This window comes from Salmo salar, chromosome ssa11, assembly GCF_905237065.1.
Source record: "Salmo salar chromosome ssa11, Ssal_v3.1, whole genome shotgun sequence".
Classification (NCBI taxonomy): domain Eukaryota; kingdom Metazoa; phylum Chordata; class Actinopteri; order Salmoniformes; family Salmonidae; genus Salmo; species Salmo salar.
In genome coordinates this window covers 1,805,271-1,827,831 of record NC_059452.1, presented here as the reverse complement: position 1 = coordinate 1,827,831, position 22,561 = coordinate 1,805,271, and the positions used below count along the sequence as shown (strand labels likewise).

The window sequence follows — 22,561 nt, the reverse complement described above, 5'->3', positions numbered from 1 at the left end:
GGGAAACTCTGGAAACCTTCTCTAAATTGTTGTTAGAACTTACTGGATGATAGCTTGGGTTAACAAAGGTTTTTGTTTCTTTTGTTTTATTATGTCATTATAATTTTAATGTTACATTGTATTGATAAATAGAGATGTCTGGGTGATAGAATACAAGTAATTGCATATAAGGTTTATAGTCTGCAGACAGCATGAAGACCAGCATAACATGGACATAGAACGTAACAGATGGACATTTTTCCCCCAGTTTTAGTTGCATTAAGAGTAGTGGGAAGTTATTAAACAAATATATATATATTTTTAAATCTTTTCTTGTTAAGTCAATGTGTTTTAAGGTTTTGTGGAACATGAGAGTGATCACTGGGTACTCAGCTTTATCTAACCACACTGTCCGATTTCAAAAATGCTTTACAACAAAAGCAAAACATTAGATTATGTCAGGAGAGTACCCAGCCAGAAATAATCAGACACCCATTTTTCAAGCTAGCATATAATGTCACAAAAACCAAAACCACAGCTAAATGCAGCACTAACCTTTGATGATCTTCATCATATGAACTTAAGTATGAACTTAACCACACTGGCAGAACAACTACGGTGCAGTCACAATAGGTTGACGGTTTTACCCAGTTACATATGGTGTATAAGCTGTGTGTTTTCCTCATACATCCAATACCTGTGTGTAGAGTGGCTCGTAGAAGCACACTGTTATGCTTGCTCTCTCTTATGGGTTGTGGTCATAGAGATACATAAAGGACTAGATGGATATAACCCATTTAAGCACGGGCATTGCCATTGAAGACCTAAGACCTCCACCATTTTAAAGTAGTCAACAGGGTGGCGATTCCTATTTGTTGTGAGCGATCAGCCAATGATCAGAGCACCATCTTCTTCAAATTGTAAATTGGGTTGCCCATAGCTGGTAAATGGCTTTAAGCTATTTCACCGCCATCTAGTGGCCACAATAAATTAATGATAAGATTTAGTTCAGGACCCCAGTATTGCAGGTGGAGGTAAATAACCAATATTAGCTTTACACTTTTTTCAAACACAAAATAAGAAAATTGACAACTTAACTTCTCTAAGGTAGGGGGCAGTATTTTGACGTCCGGATGAAAGGCGTGCCCGTAGTAAACTGCCTGCTACTCAGGCTCAGAAGGTAGGATATGCATAGTATTAGTAGATTTGGATAGAAAACACTCTGAAGTTTCTAAAACTGTTTGAATGAAGACTGTGAGTATAACAGAACTCATATGGCAGGCAAAAACCTGAGAAAAATCCAACCACGAAGAGTTGAAATCTGAGGTTTGTAGTTTTTCAAGTGATTGCCTATACAGTGACTTAGGGTTCATTTTGCACTTCCTAAGGCTTCCACTAGATGTCAACAGTCTTTAGAACATTGTGTCATGCTTCTACTGTGAATAGGGGGAGAGTAAGAGCTCCTGGAAGTAGATGAGTGAGAAAATGACATGAGCTCAGTGGCGCGCACTCACATGAGAGTTAGCTGTGTTCTTTTTCTTTTTTGAAGACATTGGAATTGTCCGGTTGGAATATTACTGAAGATTTATGATAAAAACATCCTAAAGATTGATGCTATACATCGTTTGACATGTTTCTACGAAAGTAAATGTAACTTTTTTTGATTTTTCGTCGTGACATTTTGTGTGTGCTTCCTGTATTTGGAGTAATGGACTAAAAGGAGGTATTTGGACATAAATGATGGACTTTATCGAACAAAACAAACATTTATTGTGGAACTGGGATTCCTGGGAGTGCATTCTAATGAAGATCATCAAAGGTAAGTGAATATTTATAATGTAATTTGTCATTTCTGTTGACTTCAAAATGGCGGGTATCTGTATGGCTTGTTTTGATATCTGAGCGCTGTACTCAGATTATTGCAAAATTTGCTTTCGCCGTAAAGCTTTTTTGAAATCTGGCACAGCGGTTGCATTAAGGAGAAGTGTATCTATAATTCTTTGAATAAATGTTGAATATTTTATCAACGTTTATAATGAGTATTGATGTGCTCATTCACCGGTGGTTTTGGGAGGCACATTTCTGAACATTACACGCCAATGTAAAATGGGTTTTTGGATATAAATATGAACTTTATCGAGCAAAACATACATGTATTGTGTAACATGAAGTCCTATGAGTGCCATCTGATGAAGATCATCAAAGGTTAGTGATTCATTTTAGCTGTATTTCTGGTTTTTGTGACGCCTCTCCTTGCTTGGAAAATGGCTGTGTGGTTTTTCTTGTCTCGGCGCTGTCCTAACATAATCTAATGTTATGCTTTCGCCGTAAAGCCTTTTTGAAATCGGACAATGTGGTTGGATTAATGAGATGTGTATCTTTATAATGGGATATAATAGTTGTATGTTTGAGAAATTTGAATTATGTGATTTTTGTTGGTTTTGAATTTGCTGCCCTGCTATTTCACTGGCTGTTGAATAGTGTGTCCCGCGGGTCCCGCTAGCGTCCCACATACCCCAGAGAGGTTAAAAATGGAGAGGTCACAGACGCCATAATGGCACAGGTACAAAGATGAGTCCTATATCTATTTCAATGGTTGTGGTTCATTTGTGTGTGCATGTTTATGTGTATGCCATGAGCCTCTGTCCATACTGTTCTATGGGTTGTGGTGAATTTGGAGTGTGAACTTGTGTGCTTGTGTTTGGTCCTCTTACAGTACCTGTGTGTAGAGCGGTTCGTAGATGTCCACTCCGGTATCCTTGCTCTGCTCTATGGGCGTGTTGCCACGTTTCCAGATGAAGCGGGCTGGGGGGTTGGAGTTGACCGTACAGCGCAGGAACACCGTCTTCTCCTGGTAATAGCTCCCGCGCACATCACTGATGGTCTGGTGCACTGTCAGCACAGGTTTGTCGAGGTCTAGAAACACACACACATACACACACTTTGTCAATATCAAGAATATGTTCATCCAAATACTATACAAAACATCAAGTTTATGTAAAGACCTTCTTCACAGTGGTTACACTGTACTACGTAGTCTCCACCTACCGTCCCTTATACATTACTGAGACACTCCACAAATGAATCAGGAAAATATCTACACTACAGGGTTTTCCCATATAGGTGCAGCAGGAAAATGTGTGTGTGTGTGTTTCCGTGCATGACTCAGGTAATTTTGTCTACCTTCCTGTGTTATGTCCTGTAGGAGCAGTCCTCTACAGATGCCAGATCTTAATTTGATCATCCTGTTGTTGCAGGAATTTTTCTGCACTGTAGGAAATGCAAGATTGTAGTGTATTCAAGGTTTAGAAATTGGGGCGGCCCACCGAAGACACCGGACCATTTTTCCTCAAGGCCCTGACATTGGTCAATGTTTTTCCTTGAGGCCCCCATTATTAGCCAGGTACTAATCATTTTTCACACTAAAAATCAGTCCGCACATTTACATATGCTTCTAAAGTTTGTAATTTCCACCCAAAAATATCAGACTTAATTTTCCATAACAAAACATTCATCAACCCCTACAAAAAAATGGCTATTAATTATTAGCCTTACTGTTATCCCGAGAATAAAACACACTGGTTTCAGACCACTATTCCAGGAAAGATTGTATGGTTAGATATCTTCTCTTCTTCAAGAGATCGAAGAGTACAGAATACAATGCATTCTCTCTCTTTCTCACACACACACACACACACACACACACACACACACACACACACACACACACACACACACACACACACACACACACACACACACACACACACACAAGCACCTAACCCGTCTTTCTACACAAAGGCTACTCAACAGTGTGTGACGTAAGGCTGTTCGTTTTCCTCTAATAGCTGTCTTTGAGATTCCGGTTAGGTGACCAATGCCTTACCTGGTCCAGACTTGTTTCATTGGAACAACTGGACATAAAGGTGTAGGATCTTAATTTGGTTCGATTCCCACGGGGGGCCAGCACAGAATTTTTTTTAATGAAATGTATGCATTCACTACTGTAAGTCACTCTGGATAAGAGCGTTTGCTAAATGTGTGTAAATGTAAAAAAATGTAAAAATATCATTCCACTTCAAATTTCAGACTTGATTTTCAATTAAGAAAAATGTATCAACCCCTAAACATTTTTTATTATTTTCCTGCTGTAGTAAACTGGCTAAAATGAAGATCCTACAGTGGCTGGCAAAAGTATTCATACTCTTGGCATTTTTCCTATTTTGTTGCCTTACAACCTGGAATTAAACTTGATATTTGGGGGGGATGTGTCATTTGATTTACACAACATGCATACCACTTTTAAGATGCAAAATATATTTATTGTGAAACAAACAAGAAATAAGACAAAAAAACTGAACTTGAGCATGCATAACTATTCACCCCCCCAAAGTCAATACTTTGCAGAGCCACCTTTTGCAGCAATTACAGCTGCACGTCTCTTGGGGTATGTCTCTATAAGCTTGGCACATCTAGCCACTGAGATTTTTGCCCATTATTCAAGGCAAAACTGCTCCAGCTCCTTCAAGTTGGATGGGTTCCGCTGGTGCACAGCAATCTTTAAGTCATACCACTGACGATGAAAAACATCCCCACAGCATGATGCTGCCACCACCATGCTTCACTGTGGGGATGGTGTTCTCAGGGTGATGAGAGGTTTTAGGTTTGCGCCAGACATAGCGTTTTCCTTGATTACTAAAAAGCTCAATTTTAGTCTCATCTGACCAGAGTACCTTCTTCCATATGTTTGGGGAGTCTCCCACATTCCTTTTGGCGAACACCAAAATGTGTTTGCTTATTTTTTTTCTTTAAGCAATGGCTTTTTCTGGCCACTCTTCCGTAAAGCCCAGTGTACGGCTTAAAGTGGTCCTATGGACAGATACTCCAATCTCCGCTGTGGAGGTTTGCAGCTCCTTCAGGGTTATCTTTGGTCTCTTTTTTGCCTCTGATTAATGCCCTCCATGCCTGGTCCGTGAGTTTTGGTGGGCGGCCCTCTGTTGGCAGGTTTGTTGTGGTGCCATATTCTTTCAATTTTTGAATAATGGATTTAATGGTGCTCTGTGGGATGTTCAAAGTTTTTGATATTTTTTATAACCCAACCCTGATCTGTACTTCTCCACAACTTTGTCCCTGACCTGTTTGGAGAGCTCCTTGGTCTTCATGGTGCCACTTCCTTGGTGGTGCCCCTTGCTTAGTGGTGTTGCAGACTATGGGGCCTTTCAGAACAGGCGTATATATACACTGAGATTATATGACAGATCATGTGACACCTAGATTGCACACAGGTGGACTTTATTTAACTATGTGATTTCTGCAGGTAATTGGTCTGCACCAGATCTTATTTAGGGGCTTCATAGCAGAGGGGGTGAATACATATGCACGCACCACTTTTCCATATATTTTTTTTAAAGAAGTTAGTCCAAATTGGTGAAGTGAAAAAACGATTTTGTTTATGTATATTACATGACATCCAAGTAAAAATCAATTTAAATTACAGGTTGTAATGCAACAAAATAGGAAAAACGCAAATGGGGGTGAATACTTTTGCAAGGCAAGGTAGCCCAGCTAGCAAGGACCTAGACATCTGACTACTGGTGGTTATGAGCCAACATACTATTGTAGGCACAACAGAATCTCACAAACTCTGATTCTTAAAATGTGTCTAACTGCCACTAATGTTACATTGTGAGGCTGCAGTCAAATGTTATATTATGCTGTCTAACGGGAAAGTTAGGGAGAGGGAGAGAGAGAGATTTTGACAAGCCTACTTAATTTTTCTTGTCTTTCCTTCTCTGTCTTTCTTTCTTCCTCTTTTTCCACTGTCTTCTCTCTCTATCTATCTCTTTCAATATGTCATTTCTTACTTTTTTATCTTATCTCTGCATTTCTCCCTGTCAGTGTAATCTCCCTATTTCCAGTGTGGTTATAATTTCAACAGCTTTCACGTCCATGAAAGAGTCTTTCCTCTATATCCCTCCATCGCACCCACTACCACAGTATCTTAATTTGACCCAGTTTCTCACAGCAGGAAAATAATCCCGTAGCAACAGTAAATGTGAATTATTATGTTGATTATAATTAATGGACATTTTTTGTAGGGGTTGATACATTTTTTCTGAGGGCAAATCAAGTCTGAAACTTTAAACTAGAAATTACAAACTTCAGAAGCCTTTTTAAACCTTGAATACGATACAAACTGTGCAGGAAAATTATTGCAACAACAGGATGATCAAATTAAGATATGAACTATATGGTGTCATTGGGCTCATTTGAAGAGGACTGAGGAAGTTACAGGTTTGTGTGTGTATATATATATATATATGTGTGTGTGTGTGTATATATGTGTGTGTATGTATATATATATATATGTGTGTGTGTGTGTGTGTGTGTGTGTGTGTGTGTGTATATATATATATATATATATATATATATATATATACTGCTCAAAAAAATAAAGGGAACACTTAAACAACACAATGTAACTCCAAGTCAATCACACTTCTGTGAAATCAAACTGTCCACTTAGGAAGCAACACTGATTGACAATACATTTCACATGCTGTTGTGCAAATGGAATAGACAACAGGTGGAAATTATAGGCAATAAGCAAGACACCCCCAATAAAGGAGTGGTTCTGCAGGTGGAGACCACAGACCACTTCTCAGTTCCTATGCTTCCTGGCTGATGTTTTGGTCACTTTTGAATGCTGGCGGTGCTTTCACTCTAGTGGTAGCATGAGACGGAGTCTACAACCCACACAAGTGGCTCAGGTAGTGCAGCTCATCCAGGATGGCACATCAATGCAAGCTGTGGCAAGAAGGTTTGCTGTGTCTGTCAGCGTAGTGTCCAGAGCATGGAGGCGCTACCAGGAGACAGGCCAGTACATCAGGATACGTGGAGGAGGCCGTAGGAGGGCAACAACCCAGCAGCAGGACTGCTACCTCTGCCTTTGTGCAAGGAGGAGCAGGAGGAGCACTGCCAGAGCCCTGCAAAATGACCTCCAGCAGGCCACAAATGTGCATGTGTCTGCTCAAACGGTCAGAAACAGACTCCATGAGGGTGGTATGAGGGCCCGACGTCCACAGGTGGGGGTTGTGCTTACAGCCCAACACCGTGCAGGACGTTTGGCATTTGCCAGAGAACACCAAGATTGGCAAATTCGCCACTGGCGCCCTGTGCTCTTGACAGATGAAAGCAGGTTCACACTGAGCACATGTGACAGACGTGACAGAGTCTGGAGACGCCGTGGAGAACGTTCTGCTGCCTGCAACATCCTCCAGCATGACCAGTTTGGCAGTGGGTCAGTCATGGTGTGGGGTGGCATTTCTTTGGGGGGCCGCACAGCCTCCATGTGCTCGCCAGATGTAGCCTGACTGCCATTAGGTACCGAGATGAGATCCTCAGACCCCTTGTGAGACCATATTTTCGGTTGGCCCTGGGTTCCTCCTAATGCAAGACAATACTAGACCTCATGTGGCTGAAGTGTGTCAGCAGTTCCTGCAAGAGAAAGGCATTGATGCTATGGACTGGCCCGCCCATTCCCCAGACCTGAATCCAATTGAGCACATCTGGGACATCATGTCTCGCTACATCCACCAACGCCACGTTGCACCACAGACTGTCCAGGAGTTGGCGGATGCTTTAGTCCAGGTCTGGGAGGAGATCCCTCAGGAGACCATCCGCCACCTCATCAGGAGCATGCCCAGGCGTTGTAGGGAGGTCATACAGGCACGTGGAGGCCACACACACTACTGAGCCTCATTTTGACTTGTTTTAAGGACATTACATCAAAGTTGGATCAGCCTGTAGTGTGGTTTTCCACTTTAATTTTGAGTGTGACTCCAAATCCAGATGTCCATGGGTTGATAAATTGGATTTCCATTGATTATTTTTGTGTGATTTTGTTGTCAGCACATTCAACTATGTAAAGAAAAAAGTATTTAATAAGATGATTTCGTTCATTCAGATCTAGGATGTGTTGTTTAAGTGTTCCCTTTATTTTTTTGAGCAGTGTATATATATATATATATATATATATATATATATATATATATATATATGTGTGTGTGTGTGTGTGTGTGTGTGTGTGTGTGTGTGTGTATATATGTGTGTGTGTGTGCGTTTCCTGCCAACATGCTGCCAGCTTAATTGGCACATTGAATATGTGCTCAGTCACTGAGACACTATCTAACTGCCACCTACTCCGGTGCAGCTCCCCTACACCTCTGCACCTTCTATCCTCTTTTCCCTGTCACCCTCTTCCTCTCCCTCCCTTTCTCTCTTCTGTTGGCAGGTGGCACTGACAGGAAACAGAGATGGAGAGGATAGCTAATCAGGTAATCCGGATCATCTGTGGGCTATAGGCTTCTCCTGTCTGTAGACACTGTAGTACTATGTATTTGAGAATGGACTGGGAATGTTTTGGCTTGATGCACCTGCATGAGAATGGACTAGGAATATTTTGCCTTGATATGCCTATAGTTTGGTGTATTTTCTTTTATTGTAATTGTGAGCATTTATCCATTGTGTGTGTGTGTGTCCTGTGCTGTGGAGCATTGCTGGAAGGATCTGACAGAAGCGGGAGACTTGGGGCATAAACAAAGTCAGGATCAGCAGCTTTTCTGAGGCTCTGAAACTTCTGCTTCTGCACCCTGGGATCATGGGAAAGAGGAGGATGGAAAGGGGAACGGTGAGTCTGAAGCTTGGACTCAAGTCTGAATATGGACAAAGTCCGAAATGGTTCAATATCAGCAGACTTGGTTGTTTTCTGTAATGCAACCACTGTCCACACACTTTAATTCTTTCTCTGTCCCACTTTCTGGACCTCTCTCTCTCTCTCTCTGGGCTTCATTGGCAAGGGAAACATATGTTAACATTGCAAAAGCAAGTGAAGTAGATAACAACAAAAGTAAAATAAACAAAAAGGAAACAGTAAACATTACACTCACAAAAGTTCCAAAAGAATAAGAAATTTCAAAATGTCAGATTATTTCAAATACTTTGGGGGTCTGTGTAATCCGAGGGAAATATGTGTCTCTAATATGGCCATACATTTGGCAGGAGGTTAGGAAGTGCAGCTCAGTTTCCACCTCGTTTTGTGGGCGGTGTGCACATAGCCTGTCTTCTCTACAGTGACCTCTCTCAACAGCAAGGCTATGCTCACTGTACATAGTCAAAGCTTTCCTTAAGTTTGAGTCAGTCACAGTGGTCAGGTGTATTATTTTAGAGTTCCGGGAGGGGGGCTGAGTGGCATCTCAACCGAGTGGGGATGGGACGATGTAACTTCGAAATGGGTTCAGGTGCATCCCGGAGAATGGTGTCAAAATGGAGAAGTGCTGCTCGCGGTCTGCATCCCAATATACCTGTGAGACTGACCCAAAAATAAGGAAAGCTTTGACTATGTACAGACTAGCAAGATGGCGCCGACAGATGGGGCAGCTCTGCTTCTCACTCCGAAGCAACTTTGCAGAATTGTATTTCTTACATTATTAGCCCAGGAAATATTTTGCATTATTACATACAGCCAGAAATAACTTTTAGATATCAGAGTGGTAACTCACCAGCATTACGACTGGGAATACAACTTTCCGGAATTGGATCCTTTGTTCATACCCCCCAGGGCAATTTAACTGATTCCAGAGGCTGATCCAAATCACCGCTGACAGAGAAGAGGTAATAGGAGTGGACTTCTAGTCCACGCACACCATCCACCACGTCCGTGTATATTACTTCTTAATGTTCAGTCTCTAGATAATAAAGACGAGCTCAGGGCGAGAATCTCCTTCCAGAGAAACATCAGGGATTGTAACATACTTTGTTTCACGGAAACATGGCTCTCTCAGGATATACTGTCTTTGTCCATACAGCCAGCTGCGTTCTCAGTATATCGCGCAGACAGGAATAAAAAACTTTCTGGGAAGAAGAAAAGCGGGGGTGTATGTTTCATGATTAAAACTTCTTAGGGATATGGGGCAGTATTTTCACGTCAGGATGAAAAGTGTGCACAAAGTAAACTGCCTGTTACTCAGCCCCAGAAGCTAGGATAGGCGTATAATTGGTAGATTTTGATAGACAACACTCTAAAGTTTCTAAAACTGTTAACATAATGTCTGTGAGTATAACAGAACTGATTTGGCAGGCGTTTCTATCCAAATCTACCAATTATATGCAAATCCTAGCTTCTGGGCCTGAGCAACAGGCAGTTTACTTTGTGCACGCTTTTCATCTGGATGTCCAAATAATGCCCCCTACCCAATAGAGGTTAAATGTCGACCACTGCATTTAACCATGGCAAGGTGACTTTGAATATTGCAGAATAACAACAGAGTAGTTATTTCCCCCGTAAGGCAATCAAACAGGCAAAACGTCAGTATTGAGACAAAGTGAAGTCGCTATTCAACGGATCAGACAAGAGACGTATGTGGCAGGTTCTACAGACATTCACGGACTACAAAGGGAAAACCAGCCACGTCGTGGACAACGACGTCTTGCTTCCGGACAAGCTAAACACCTTCTTCGCCCGCTTTGAGGATAACATGGTGCCACGCTGGGCTCTCCTGCTCCGTGGCCGACCTACGTAAGACATTTAAGCGTGTTAACCCTCGCATGGCTGCCGGCCCAGACGGCATCCATAGCCACGTCCTCAGAGCATATGTAGACCAGCTGGTTGGAGTGTTTACCACTTGCTTCAAGATGTCCACCATTGTTCCTGTACCCAAGAAAAGCAAAGATAACTGAACTAAATGACTATCGACCCGAAAGACTCACTTCTGTCATCATGAAGTGCTTTGAGAGGCTAGTTAAGGATCACATCACCTCTACCTTACCCACTTCAATTTGTTTAGATCCATAGATGATACAATCGCCATCGCACTGCACACTGCCCTATCCCATCTGGACAAGAGGAATACCTATGTAGGAATGCTGGTCATTGACTATAGCTCAGCATTCAACACCATAGTAACCTCCATGCTCATCATTAACCTCTTAGGGCTAGGGGGCAGTATTTACACCGCCGGATAAAAAACGTACCCGATTTAATCTGGTTACTACTCCTACCCAGTAACTAGAATATGCATATACTTATTAGATATGGATAGAAAACACCCTAAAGTTTCTAAAACTGTTTGAATGGTGTCTGGGAGTATAACAGAACTCATATGGCAGGCAAAAACCTGAGAGATTCCTTTACAGGAAGTGGCCTGTCTGACCATTTATTGGCTTTCTTTGACATCTCTTTCCAAAACAAAGGATCTCTGCGGTAACGTGACACTTCCCACGGCTCCCATAGGCTCTCAGAGCCCGGGAAAAAGCTGAATGTCGTCATTCCAGCCCCAGGCTGAAACACATTATCGCCTTTGTCAAGTGGCCGATCAGTGGGCTTAGGCGCGTGCACTGGTCGCCCCCGTCTTTCTTTTTTTTCCTCTATTTACCGAAATGCAGATTCCTGGTTAGAATATTATCGCTTTTTTACGAGATAAATTGCATAAAAATTGATTTTAAACAGCGGTTGACATGCTTCGAAGTACGGTATTGGAATATTTAGACATTTTTTGTCACGAAATGCGCCATGCTCGCGACCCTGATTTACCATTTCGGATAGTGTCTAGAACGCACGAACAAAACGCCGCTGTTTGGATATAACGATGGATTATTTGGGACCAAACCAACATTTGTTATTGAAGTAGAAGTCCTGGGAGTGCATTCTGACGAAGAACAGCAAAGGTAATAACATTTTTGTTATAGTAAATCTGATTTTGGTGAAGGCTAAACTTGCTGGGTGTCTAAATAGCTAGCCCGTGATGGCTGGGCTATGTACTTAGAATATTGCAAAATGTGCTTTCACCAAAAAGCTATTTTAAAATGAGACATATCGAGTGCATAGAGGAGTTCTGTATCTATAATTCTTAAAATAATTGTTATGCTTTTTGTGAACGTTTATCGTGAGTAATTTAGTAAATTGTTAGTAAATTCCCCGGAAGTTTGCGGGGGGTATGCTAGTTCTGAACGTCACATGCTAATGTAAAAAGCTGTTTTTTGATATAAATATGAACTTGATTGAACAAAACATGCATGTATTGTATAACATAATGTCCTAGGGTTGTCATCTGATGAAGATCATCAAAGGTTAGTGCTGCATTTAGCTGTGGTTTGGGTTTATGTGACATTATATGCTAGCTTGAAAAATGGGTGTCTGATTATTTCTGGCTGGGTACTCTGCTGACATAATCTAATGTTTTGCTTTCATTGTAAAGCCTTTTTGAAATCGGACAGTGTGGTTAGATAAAGGAGAGTCTTGTCTTTAAAATGGTGTAAAATAGTTATATGTTTGAGAAATTGAAGTAATAGCATTTTATAAGGTTTTTGAATATCGCGCCACGGGATTAGACTGGCTGTTGCGTAGGTGGGACGATTTGGTGCCACCTACCCTAGAGAGGTTAAGCTGGGGGGCCTGTGTCTGAACCACGCCCTGCGCAACTGGGTCCTGGATGTCCTGACGGGCTTCCCTCCAGGTGGTGAAGATAGGAAACAACACCTCCACATCGCTGATCCTCAACACAGGGTACCCACAAGAGTCCTTTCTCAGCCCCCTCCTGTACTCCCTGTTCACCCATGACGGCGTGGCCACGCATGCCTCCAACTTAATCATCAAGTTTGCAGATGACACAACAGTAGTAGGCCTGATTACCAACAATGACAAGACAGCCTACAGATATGAGGTGAGGCCGGGAGTGTGGTGCCAGGAAAATAACCTCTCACTCAATGTCGACAAAACAAAAGGAGCTGATCGTGGACTTCAGGAAACAGCAGAGGGAGCACGCCCCTATCCACATCGACGGGACCGCAGTGAAGAAGGTGGAAAGCTTTAAGTTCCTCGGCGTACAAATCACTGACGATCTGAAATTGTCCACCCACACAGACAGTGTGGTCATGTCTTTTTCTATTAATCTACAATGTAAAAAATAGCAAAAATAAAGACAAACCCTGGAATTAGTAGGTGTGTCCAAACTTTTGACTGGTACTGTCAGTAAATTTGTCAGAATACTTTTTACAAGGCACACCTGTTAACTGAAATGCATTCCAGGTGACTACCTCATGAAGCTGGTTGAGAGAATGCCAAGAGTGTGCAAAGCTGTCATCAAGGCAAAGGGTGGCATACTTTGAAGAATCTCAAATACAAAATATATTTTGTTCAACACTTTTTTGGTTACTACATGATTCCATATGTGTTATTTCATAGTTTTGATGTCTTCACTGTTAATCTACAATGTATTAAATAGTATAAATAAAGAAAACCCCTTGAATGAGTAGGTGTGTCCAAACTTTTGACTGATACTGTATATATTACATACATATCTTTTAAAAATATATTTTCCTTTATTATTTTACGCTAACACTACCACCCTCCCCTAATTGGAGCAAACGAATGAACAACAGCACTTTGGCTTCTACTTCCATCTTATACATAATATATACATTTTACAGACACGATATAATTTAAAATAGTTATATTTTGTTTGTTTTTAGTCCTTCCTCTACCCTCAACCTCTCCCATCTATTTCTGATGTCCATCCAGTTTGATTTCATTTGCCATATATTTTGAACTGTGCTTTTTCACAAAAGTTCTGAACCTATACACATTTTACGGTCTATTTACATTAGTTAACTTGTTGTTATTAGTCCCAACTGTGAGCCCAATTGGGATCTCTTAACACCAGCCATATTGGATTTCAATTTGCCATATATTTTTGAACTCTGCTGTAATGTAATTTTGGGTAGAGCAGACCCCTTCCCATTTTCCACATTTTGTTACGTTACAGCCTTATTCTAAAATGCATTAAATTAATCTACACATAATACCCAATAAAGACAATGCGAAAACAGGTTTAGACATTTTTGCATATTTATAAAAAATAAAAACAGATACCTTATTTACATAAGTATTCAGAGCCTTTGCTACAGTGAGGGAAAAAAGTACACTGCTCAAAAAATAAAGGGAACACTAAAATAACACATCCTATATCTGAATGAATGAAATAATCTTATTAAATACTTATTTCTTTACATAGTTGAATGTGCTGACAACAAAATCACACAAAAATAATCAATGGAAATCCAATGTATCAACCCATGGAGGTCTGGATTTGGAGTCACACTCAAAATTAAAGTGGAAAACCACACTACAGGCTGATCCAACTTTGACGTAATGTCCTTAAAACAAGTCAAAATGAGGCTCAGTAGTGTGTGTGGCCTTCACGTGCCTGTATGACCTCACTACAATGCCTGGGCATGCTCCTGATGAGGTGGCGGATGGTCTCCTGAGGGATCTCCTCCCAGACCTGGACTAAAGCATCCGCCAACTCCTGGACAGTCTGTGGTGGAATGTGGCGTTGGTGTATGGAGCGAGACATGATGTCCCAGATGTGCTCAATTGGATTCAGGTCTGGGGACCGGCGGGCCAGTCCATAGCATCAATGCCTTCCTCATGCAGGAACTGCTGACACACTCCAGCCACATGAGGTCTAGCATTGTCTTGCATTAGGAGGAACCCAGGGCCAACCGCACCAGCATATGGTCTCACAAGGGGTCTGAGGATCTCATCTCGGTACCTAATGGCAGTCAGGCTACCTCTGGCGAGCACATGGAGGGCTGTGCGGCCCCCCAAAGAAATGCCACCCCACACCATGACTGACCCACCGCCAAACCAGTCATGCTGGAGGATGTTTTGCCGGCAGCAGAACGTTCTCCACGGCGTCTCCAGACTCTGTCACGTCTGTCACATGTGCTCAGTGTGAACCTGCTTTCATCTGTGAAGAGCACAGGGCGCCAGTGGCAAATTTGCCAATCTTGGTGTTCTCTGGCAAATGCCAAACGTCCTGCACGGTGTTGGGCTGTAAGCACAACCCCCACCTGTGGACGTCGGGCCCTCATACCACCCTATGGAGTCTGTTTCTGACCGTTTGAGCAGACACATGCACATTTGTGGCCTGCTGGAGGTCATTTTGCAGGGCTCTGGCAGTGCTCCTCCTGCTCCTCCTTGCACAAAGGCGGAGGTAGCGGTCCTGCTGCTGGGTTGTTGCCCTCCTACGGCTTCCTCCACGTCTCCTGATGTACTGGCCTGTCTCCTGGTAGCGCTTCCATGCTCTAGACACTACGCTGACAGACACAGCAAACCTTCTTGCCACAGCTCGCATTGATGTGCCATCCTGGATGAGCTGCACTACCTGAGCCACTTGTGTGGGTTGTAGACTCCATCTCATGCTACCACTAGTGTGAAAGCACTGCCAGCATTCAAAAGTGACCAAAACATCAGCCAGGAAGCATAGGAACTGAGAAGTGGTCTGTGGTCACCACCTGCAGAACCACTGCTTTATTGGGGGTGTCTTGCTAATTGCCTATAATTTCCACCTGTTGTCTATTCCATTTGCACAACAGCATGTGAAATTTATTGTCAATCAGTGTTGTTTCCTAAGTGGACAATTTGATTTCACAGAAGTGTGATTGACTTGGAGTTACATTGTGTTGTTTAAGTGTTCCCTTTATTTTTTGAGCAGTGTATTTGATCCCCTGCTGATTTTGTACGTTTGCCCACTGACAAAGAAATGATCAGTCTATAATTTTAATGGTTGGTTTATTTGAACAGTGAGAGACAGAATAACAACAAAAAAATCCAGAAAAATGCAGGTCAAAAATGTTATGTTAAAAATACTTATTTCCCTCATTAAAATGCAAATCAATTTATAACAATTTTGACATGCGTTTTTCTGGATTTTTTGTTAAAATTATAGACTGATCATTTCTTTGTCAGTGGGCAAACGTACAAAATCAGCAGGGGATCAAATACATTTTTCCCTCACTCTATGACACACCAAATTTAGCTCAGGTGCATCCTATTTCCATTGATCAGCCTTGATGTTTCCACAACTTGATTGGAGTCCACCTGTGGTACATTCAATTGATTGGACATGATTTAGAAAGGCACACACCAGTCTATTTAAGGAACCACAGTTGACAGTGCATGTCAGAGTAAAAACCAAGCCACGAGGTCAAAGGAATTGTCTGTAGAGCTCCAAGACAGGATTGTGTGGAGGCACCCTTCTGGGGAAGGGTACCAAAAAATGTCTGCAGAATTGAAAGTCCGCAAGAACACAGCGGCCTCCATCATTGTTAAATGGAAGAAGTTTGGAACCACGAATACTCTTCCTAGAAATGGCCGCTTGGCCAAACTGAGCAATCGGGGGAGAAGGTCATTTCCAAGATGGCGTAGCAGTCAGAAGTCTTTGTCCTGTCGTGTCCCTTGTATATATCTTTTTACATCCTTTTCTTCGCATATCTTTTTAAAATATTTTCCTAAACCTCAACTTCTAAATACTCTCCTGCAAACCGCCTCACCCAATTTTACGTGGATCTGTTTTTTTTCTAAAGTATTTCTATTCACTTCGGATCTAGAATCCCTCAACTGAAGCTAGCCAGCTAACTACCTACCAGCCATCAAACCATTGCTAGCGGTCATCAGCTAACCTTTAGCTCAGAAAGCTCTCGCCAGTTTGAACAACGTGACTCAAACCAGAGCATAACGGACCTATTATTATTTTATTTATATATATATATTTATTATTATTTTATTTTTAATTTTTTTCACGGATTCCTACCGCAAACTCTGAACATTTTCAACTGGATCTTCGCAACTAGCGAACCGCAATCCCGGGTGACTACTCCTGGCTAGCGTTTCCATCCCAGAGCAAGCACCAATTAGCCTGAAGCTAGCTCGGCCAGGGCTCCTGTGCTACCACCGAAGCCCACTCCTGTGTTACAATATCCGGACCCCTTCTACTGCCGGTACGGGGCACGGAACCCTGCCAATCGTCTACGACTGGGATACCGACATAATCTGCCCGAGGATTCCAACAGGCCCCTCAGGCGTGACGTCTGCTGAAGGCCCATTCTGCTAACTGGCCTGCTAGCTATCTAGAGCTACTTGGAACCCTACTAATTCCATGACTGGTCTATCGACGTCACCGCACGAAGAGGCAAAAACAGACTTACCCCCATCGCGACGTCCCCCAAAGGCTAACTTGCTCGCCCCGGTCTGCTAACTGTTAGCTTGCCTGCCCCGGTCTGCTAACTGCTAGCCCCGGTCTGCCTACTGCTTGCTTGCTAACCCGGTCTCCTAACTGCTAGCTTGCCAGCCCCGGTGTGCTAATTGCTAGCTTGTTTAGCCCCGGCCTACTAACTGTTAGCTTGTTAGCATCGGCCTGCTAACTGTCTGAATCGCCGTGTCCCCAGTCAGCCCAACCACTCACTGGACCCATATGTTCACTTGGCTATGCATGCCTCTCTCTAATATCAATATGCCTCGTCCATTACTGTCCTGGTTAGTGATTACTGTCTTATTTCACTGTAGAGCCTCTAGCCCTGCTCAATATGCCTTAACCAACCATGTTGTTCCACCTCCTACATATGCGATGACATCACCTGGTTTAAACATCTCTAGAGACTATATCTCTCTCTCTTCATTTCTCAATGCCTAGGTTTACCTCCAATGTACTCACATCCTACCTTACCTTTGTCTGTACACTATGCCTTGAATCTATGCTATCGTGCCCAGAAACCTGCTCCTTTTACTCTCTGTTCCAAACGTGCTAAACGGCCAGTTCGTATAGCCTTTAGCCATACCCTTAGCCTACTTCTTCTCTGTTCCTCTGGTGATGTGGAGGTTAATCCAGGTCCTGCAGTGCCTAGCTACACTCCCACTCCCCAGGTGCACTCATTTGTTGACTTCTGTAACCGTAAAAGCCTTGGTTTCATGCACGTTAACATTAGAAGCCTACTCCCTAAGTTTGTTTTACTCACTTCTTTAGCACACTCTGCCAACCTGGATGTCTGAATCCTGGCTTAGGAAAACCACCAAAAACCCTGAAATCTCCATCGCTAACTATAACATTTTCCGCCAAGATAGAACTGCCAAAGGGAGCGGTGTTGCAATCTACTGCAAAGATAGCCTGCCGAGTTCTGTATTACTATCCAAGTCTGTATCCGAACAATTCGAGCTTCTACTTCTAAAAATTCACCTTTCCAGAAACAAGTCTCTCACTGTTGCCGCTTGCAATAGACCTCCCTCTGCCCCCAGCTGTGCCCTCGATACCATATGTGAATTGATTGCCCCCCATCTATCTTCTGAGCTCGTGCTACTAGGTGACCTAAACTGGGACATGCTTAGCACCCCGGCCATCCTACAATCTAAGCTTGATGCCCTCAATCTCACACAAATTCTCAATGAACCTACCAGGTACAACCCCAAATCCTTAACCTCTATGGGCTAGGTGCGTCCCACCTACTCAACAGCCAGTGTAATCCTGTGGCGCGTTATTCAAATTCCTCAAATGCAAAAACTTCAATTTTTCAAACATATGACTATTTTACACCATTTTAAAGACAAGACTCTCGTTAATCTAACCACACTGTCCGATTTCAAAAAGGCTTTACAACGAAAGCAAAACATTATATTATGTCAGCAGAGTACCCAGCCAGAAATAATCAGACACCCATTTTTCAAGCTAGCATATAATGTCACATAAACCCATACCACAGCTAAATGTAGCACTAACCTTTGATGATCTTCATCAGATGACAACCCTAGGACATTATGTTATACAATACATGCATGTTTTGTTCAATCAAGTTCATATTTATATCAAAAAACAGCTTTTTACATTAGCATGTGACTAGCATGTGACTAGCATTCCCACCGAACACTGCCGGTGAATTTACTAAATTACTCACGATAAACGTTCACAAAAAGCATAACAATTATTTTAAGAATTATAGATACAGAACTCCTCTATGCACTCGATATGTCCGATTTTTAAAATAGCTTTTTGGTGAAAGCACATTTTGCAATATTCTCAGTAGATAGCCCGGCATCACAGGGCTAGCTATTTAGACACCCAGCAAGTTTAGCACTCACCAAAGTCAGATTTACTATAAGAAAAATGTTATTACCTTTGCTGTTCTTCGTCAGAATGCACTCCCAGGACTTCTACTTCAATAACAAATGTTGGTTTGGTCCCAAATAATCCATTGTTATATCCAAATAGCGGCGTTTTGTTTGTGCGTTCAAGACACTATCCGAAAGGGTAAATAAGGGTGACGAGCATGGCGCATTTCGTGACAAAAAAATTCTAAATATTCCATTACCGTACTTAAGCATTCAACGCGTTAACAATAGATTCGAAAAAGCGATAATATCACCAATCTTTTGAGCCATATCAGCGATAAGTCAAGCATGTCAACCGCTGTTTAAAATCAATTTTTTGCCATTTTTCTCATAAAAAAGCGATAATATTCCGACCGGGAATCTGCGTTTAGGTAAACAGACGAAAGAAAATAAAGCATGGGGTCGACTCGGGCACGCGCCTAAGCCCATAGTACTCTGATCGGCCACTTGCCAAACGCGATAAAGTGTTTCAGCCAGAGGCTGCCTCGATATCGTTCAGCTTTTTCCCGGGCTCTGAGAGCCTATGGGAGCCGTAGGAAGTGTCACGTTATAGCAAAGATCCTCAGTCTTCAATAAAAAGAGCCAAGATGAAACACAACTTGTCAGACAGGCAACTTCCTGCATGGAATCTTATCAGGTTTTGGCCTGACATATCAGTTCTGTTATACTCACAGACACCATTCAAACAGTTTTAGAAACTTTAGGGTGTTTTCTATCCAAAGCCAATAATTATATGCATATTCTAGTTACTGGGCAGGAGTAGTAACCAGATTAAATCGGGTATGTTTTTTATCCGGCCCTGTCAATACTGCCCCCTAGCCCTAACAGGTTAAACACGGGCACCCTCATAGATATCATCCTAACTAACTCGCCCTCCAAATACACTTCTGCTGTTTTCAATCAAGATCTCAGCAATCACTGCCTCATTACCTGCATCCGTAATGGGTCTGCGACCAAACGACCACCCCTCATCACTGTCAAACGCTCCCTAAAACACTTCTGCGAGCAGGCCTTTCTAAACGACCTGGCCGGGGTATCCTGGAATGACACTGACCTCATCCCGTCAGTAGATGATGCCTGGCTATTCTTTAAAAGTGCCTTCCTCACCATTTTAAATACAGTGCCTTGCGAAAGTATTCCGCCCCCTTGAACTTTTCGACCTTTTGCCACATTTCAGGCTTCAAACATAAAGATATAAAACTGTAATTTTTTGTGAAGAATCAACAACAAGTGGGACACAATCATGAAGTGGAACGAAATTTATTGGATATTTCAAACTTTTTTAACAAATTAAAAACGGAAAAATTGGGCGTGCAAAATTATTCAGCCCCCTTAAGTTAATACTTTGTAGCGCCACCTTTTGCTGCGATTACAGCTGTAAGTCGCTTGGGGTATGTCTCTATCAGTTTTGCACATCGAGAGACTGAAATTTTTGCCCATTCCTCCTTGCAAAACAGCTCGAGCTCAGTGAGGTTGGATGGAGAGCGTTTGTGAACAGCAGTTTTCAGTTCTTTCCACAGATTCTCGATTGGATTCAGGTCTGGACTTTGACTTGGCCATTCTAACACCTGGATATGTTTATTTGTGAACCATTCCATTGTAGATTTTGCTTTATGTTTTGGATCATTGTCTTGTTGGAAGACAAATCTCCGTCCCAGTCTCAGGTCTTTTGCAGACTCCATCAGGTTTTCTTCCAGAATGGTCCTGTATTTGGCTCCATCCATCTTCCCATCAATTTTAACCATCTTCCCTGCCCCTGCTGAAGAAAAGAAGGCCCAAACCATGATGCTGCCACCACCATGTTTGACAGTGGTGATGGTGTGTTCAGGGTGATGAGCTGTGTTGCTTTTACGCCAAACATAACGTTTTGCATTGTTGCCAAAAAGTTCGACTTTGGTTTCATCTGACCAGATCACCTTCTTCCACATGTTTGGTGTGTCTCCCAGGTGGCTAGTGGCAAAATTTAAACAACACTTTTTATGGATATCTTTAAGAAATGGCTTTCTTCTTGCCACTCTTCCATAAAGGCCAGATTTGTGCAGTATACGAATGATTGTTGTCCTATGGACAGAGTCTCCCACCTCAGCTGTAGATCTCTGCAGTTCATCCAGAGTGATCATGGGCCTCTTGGCTGCATTTCTGATCAGTCTTCTCCTTGTATGAGCTGAAAGTTTAGAGGGATGGCCGGGTCTTCGTAGATTTGCAGTGGTCTGATACTCCTTCCATTTCAATATTATCGCTTGCACAGTGCTCCTTGGGATGTTTAAAGCTTGGGAAATCTTTTTGTATCCAAATCCAGCTTTAAACTTCTCCACAACAGTATCTCGGACCTGCCTGGTGTGTTCCTTGTTCTTCATGATGCTCTCTGCGCTTTAAACGGACCTCTGAGACTATCACAGAGCAGGTGCATTTATACGGAGACTTGATTACACACAGGTGGATTCTATTTATCATCATTAGTCATTTAGGTCAACATTGGATCATTCAGAGATCCTCACTGAACTTCTGGAGAGAGTTTGCTGCACTGAAAGTAAAGGGGCTGAATAATTTTGAACGGCCAATTTTTCCGTTTTTTATTTGTTAAAAAAGTTTGAAATATCCAATAAATTTCGTTCCACTTCATAATTGTGTCCCACTTGTTGTTGATTCTTCACAAAAAAATACAGTTTTATATCTTTATGTTTGAAGCCTGAAATGTGGCAAAAGGTTGAAAAGTTCAAGGGGGCCGAATACTTTCGCAAGGCACTGTAAGCATGCCCCACTAAAAAAACAATTGAACTAAGAATAGATATAGTCCTTGGTTCACTCCAGACCTGTCTGCCCTTGACCAGCACAAAAACCTCCTGTGGCGTTCTGCATTAGCATCGAATAGCCCCCGTGATATGCAACTTTTCAGGGAAGTTAGGAACAAATATACACAGGCAGTTAGAAAAGCTAAAGCTAGCTTTTTCAAACAGAAATTTGCATCCTGTAGTACTAACTCAAAAAAGTTCTGGGACACTGTAAAGTCCATGGAGAATAAGAGCACCTCCTCCCAGCTGCCCACTGCTCTGAGGCTAGGAAACACTGTCACCACTGATAAATCCACTATAATTGAGAATTTCAATAAGCATTTCTCTACGGCTGGCCATGCTTTCCACCTGGCTACCCCTACCCCGGTCAACTGCTCGGCACTCTCCACAGCAACCCGCCGAAGCCCCGACCATTTCTCCTTCAACCAAATCCAGATATTTGATGTTCTGAAAGAGCTGCAAAACCTGGACCCATGCAAATCAGCCGGGCTAGACAATCTGGACACTCTTTCTAAAATTATCTGCCGAAATTGTTGCAACCCCTATTACTAGCCTGTTCAACCTCTCTTTCGTATCATCTGAGATTCCCAAAGATTGGAAAGCTGCCGCGGTCATCCCCCTCTTCAAAGGGGGTGACACTCTAAACCCAAATTGCTACAGACCTATATCTATCCTACCCTGTCTTTCTAAGGTCTTCGAAAGCCAAGTTAACAAACAGATTACCGACCATTTTGAATCCCACCGTACCTTCTCCGCTATGCAATCTGGTTTCAGAGCTGGTCATGGGTGCACG

The 22,561-nt window shown here is 42.4% G+C and overlaps 1 protein-coding gene across 2 annotated transcripts in view; it reads right to left on the bottom strand.

Moving 5' to 3' along the window:
• LOC106561882 (MAM domain-containing glycosylphosphatidylinositol anchor protein 1) overlaps positions 1 to 22,561 on the bottom strand; it is a 471,396-nt gene that overhangs the window by 206,478 nt on the left and 242,357 nt on the right. For both annotated transcript variants that reach the window (XM_014126165.2, XM_014126164.2), the window contains exon 5: positions 2,699 to 2,895. In XM_014126165.2, the coding sequence (XP_013981640.1) occupies positions 2,699 to 2,895 (197 nt within the window). The remainder of the gene's footprint in view (positions 1 to 2,698; positions 2,896 to 22,561) is intronic.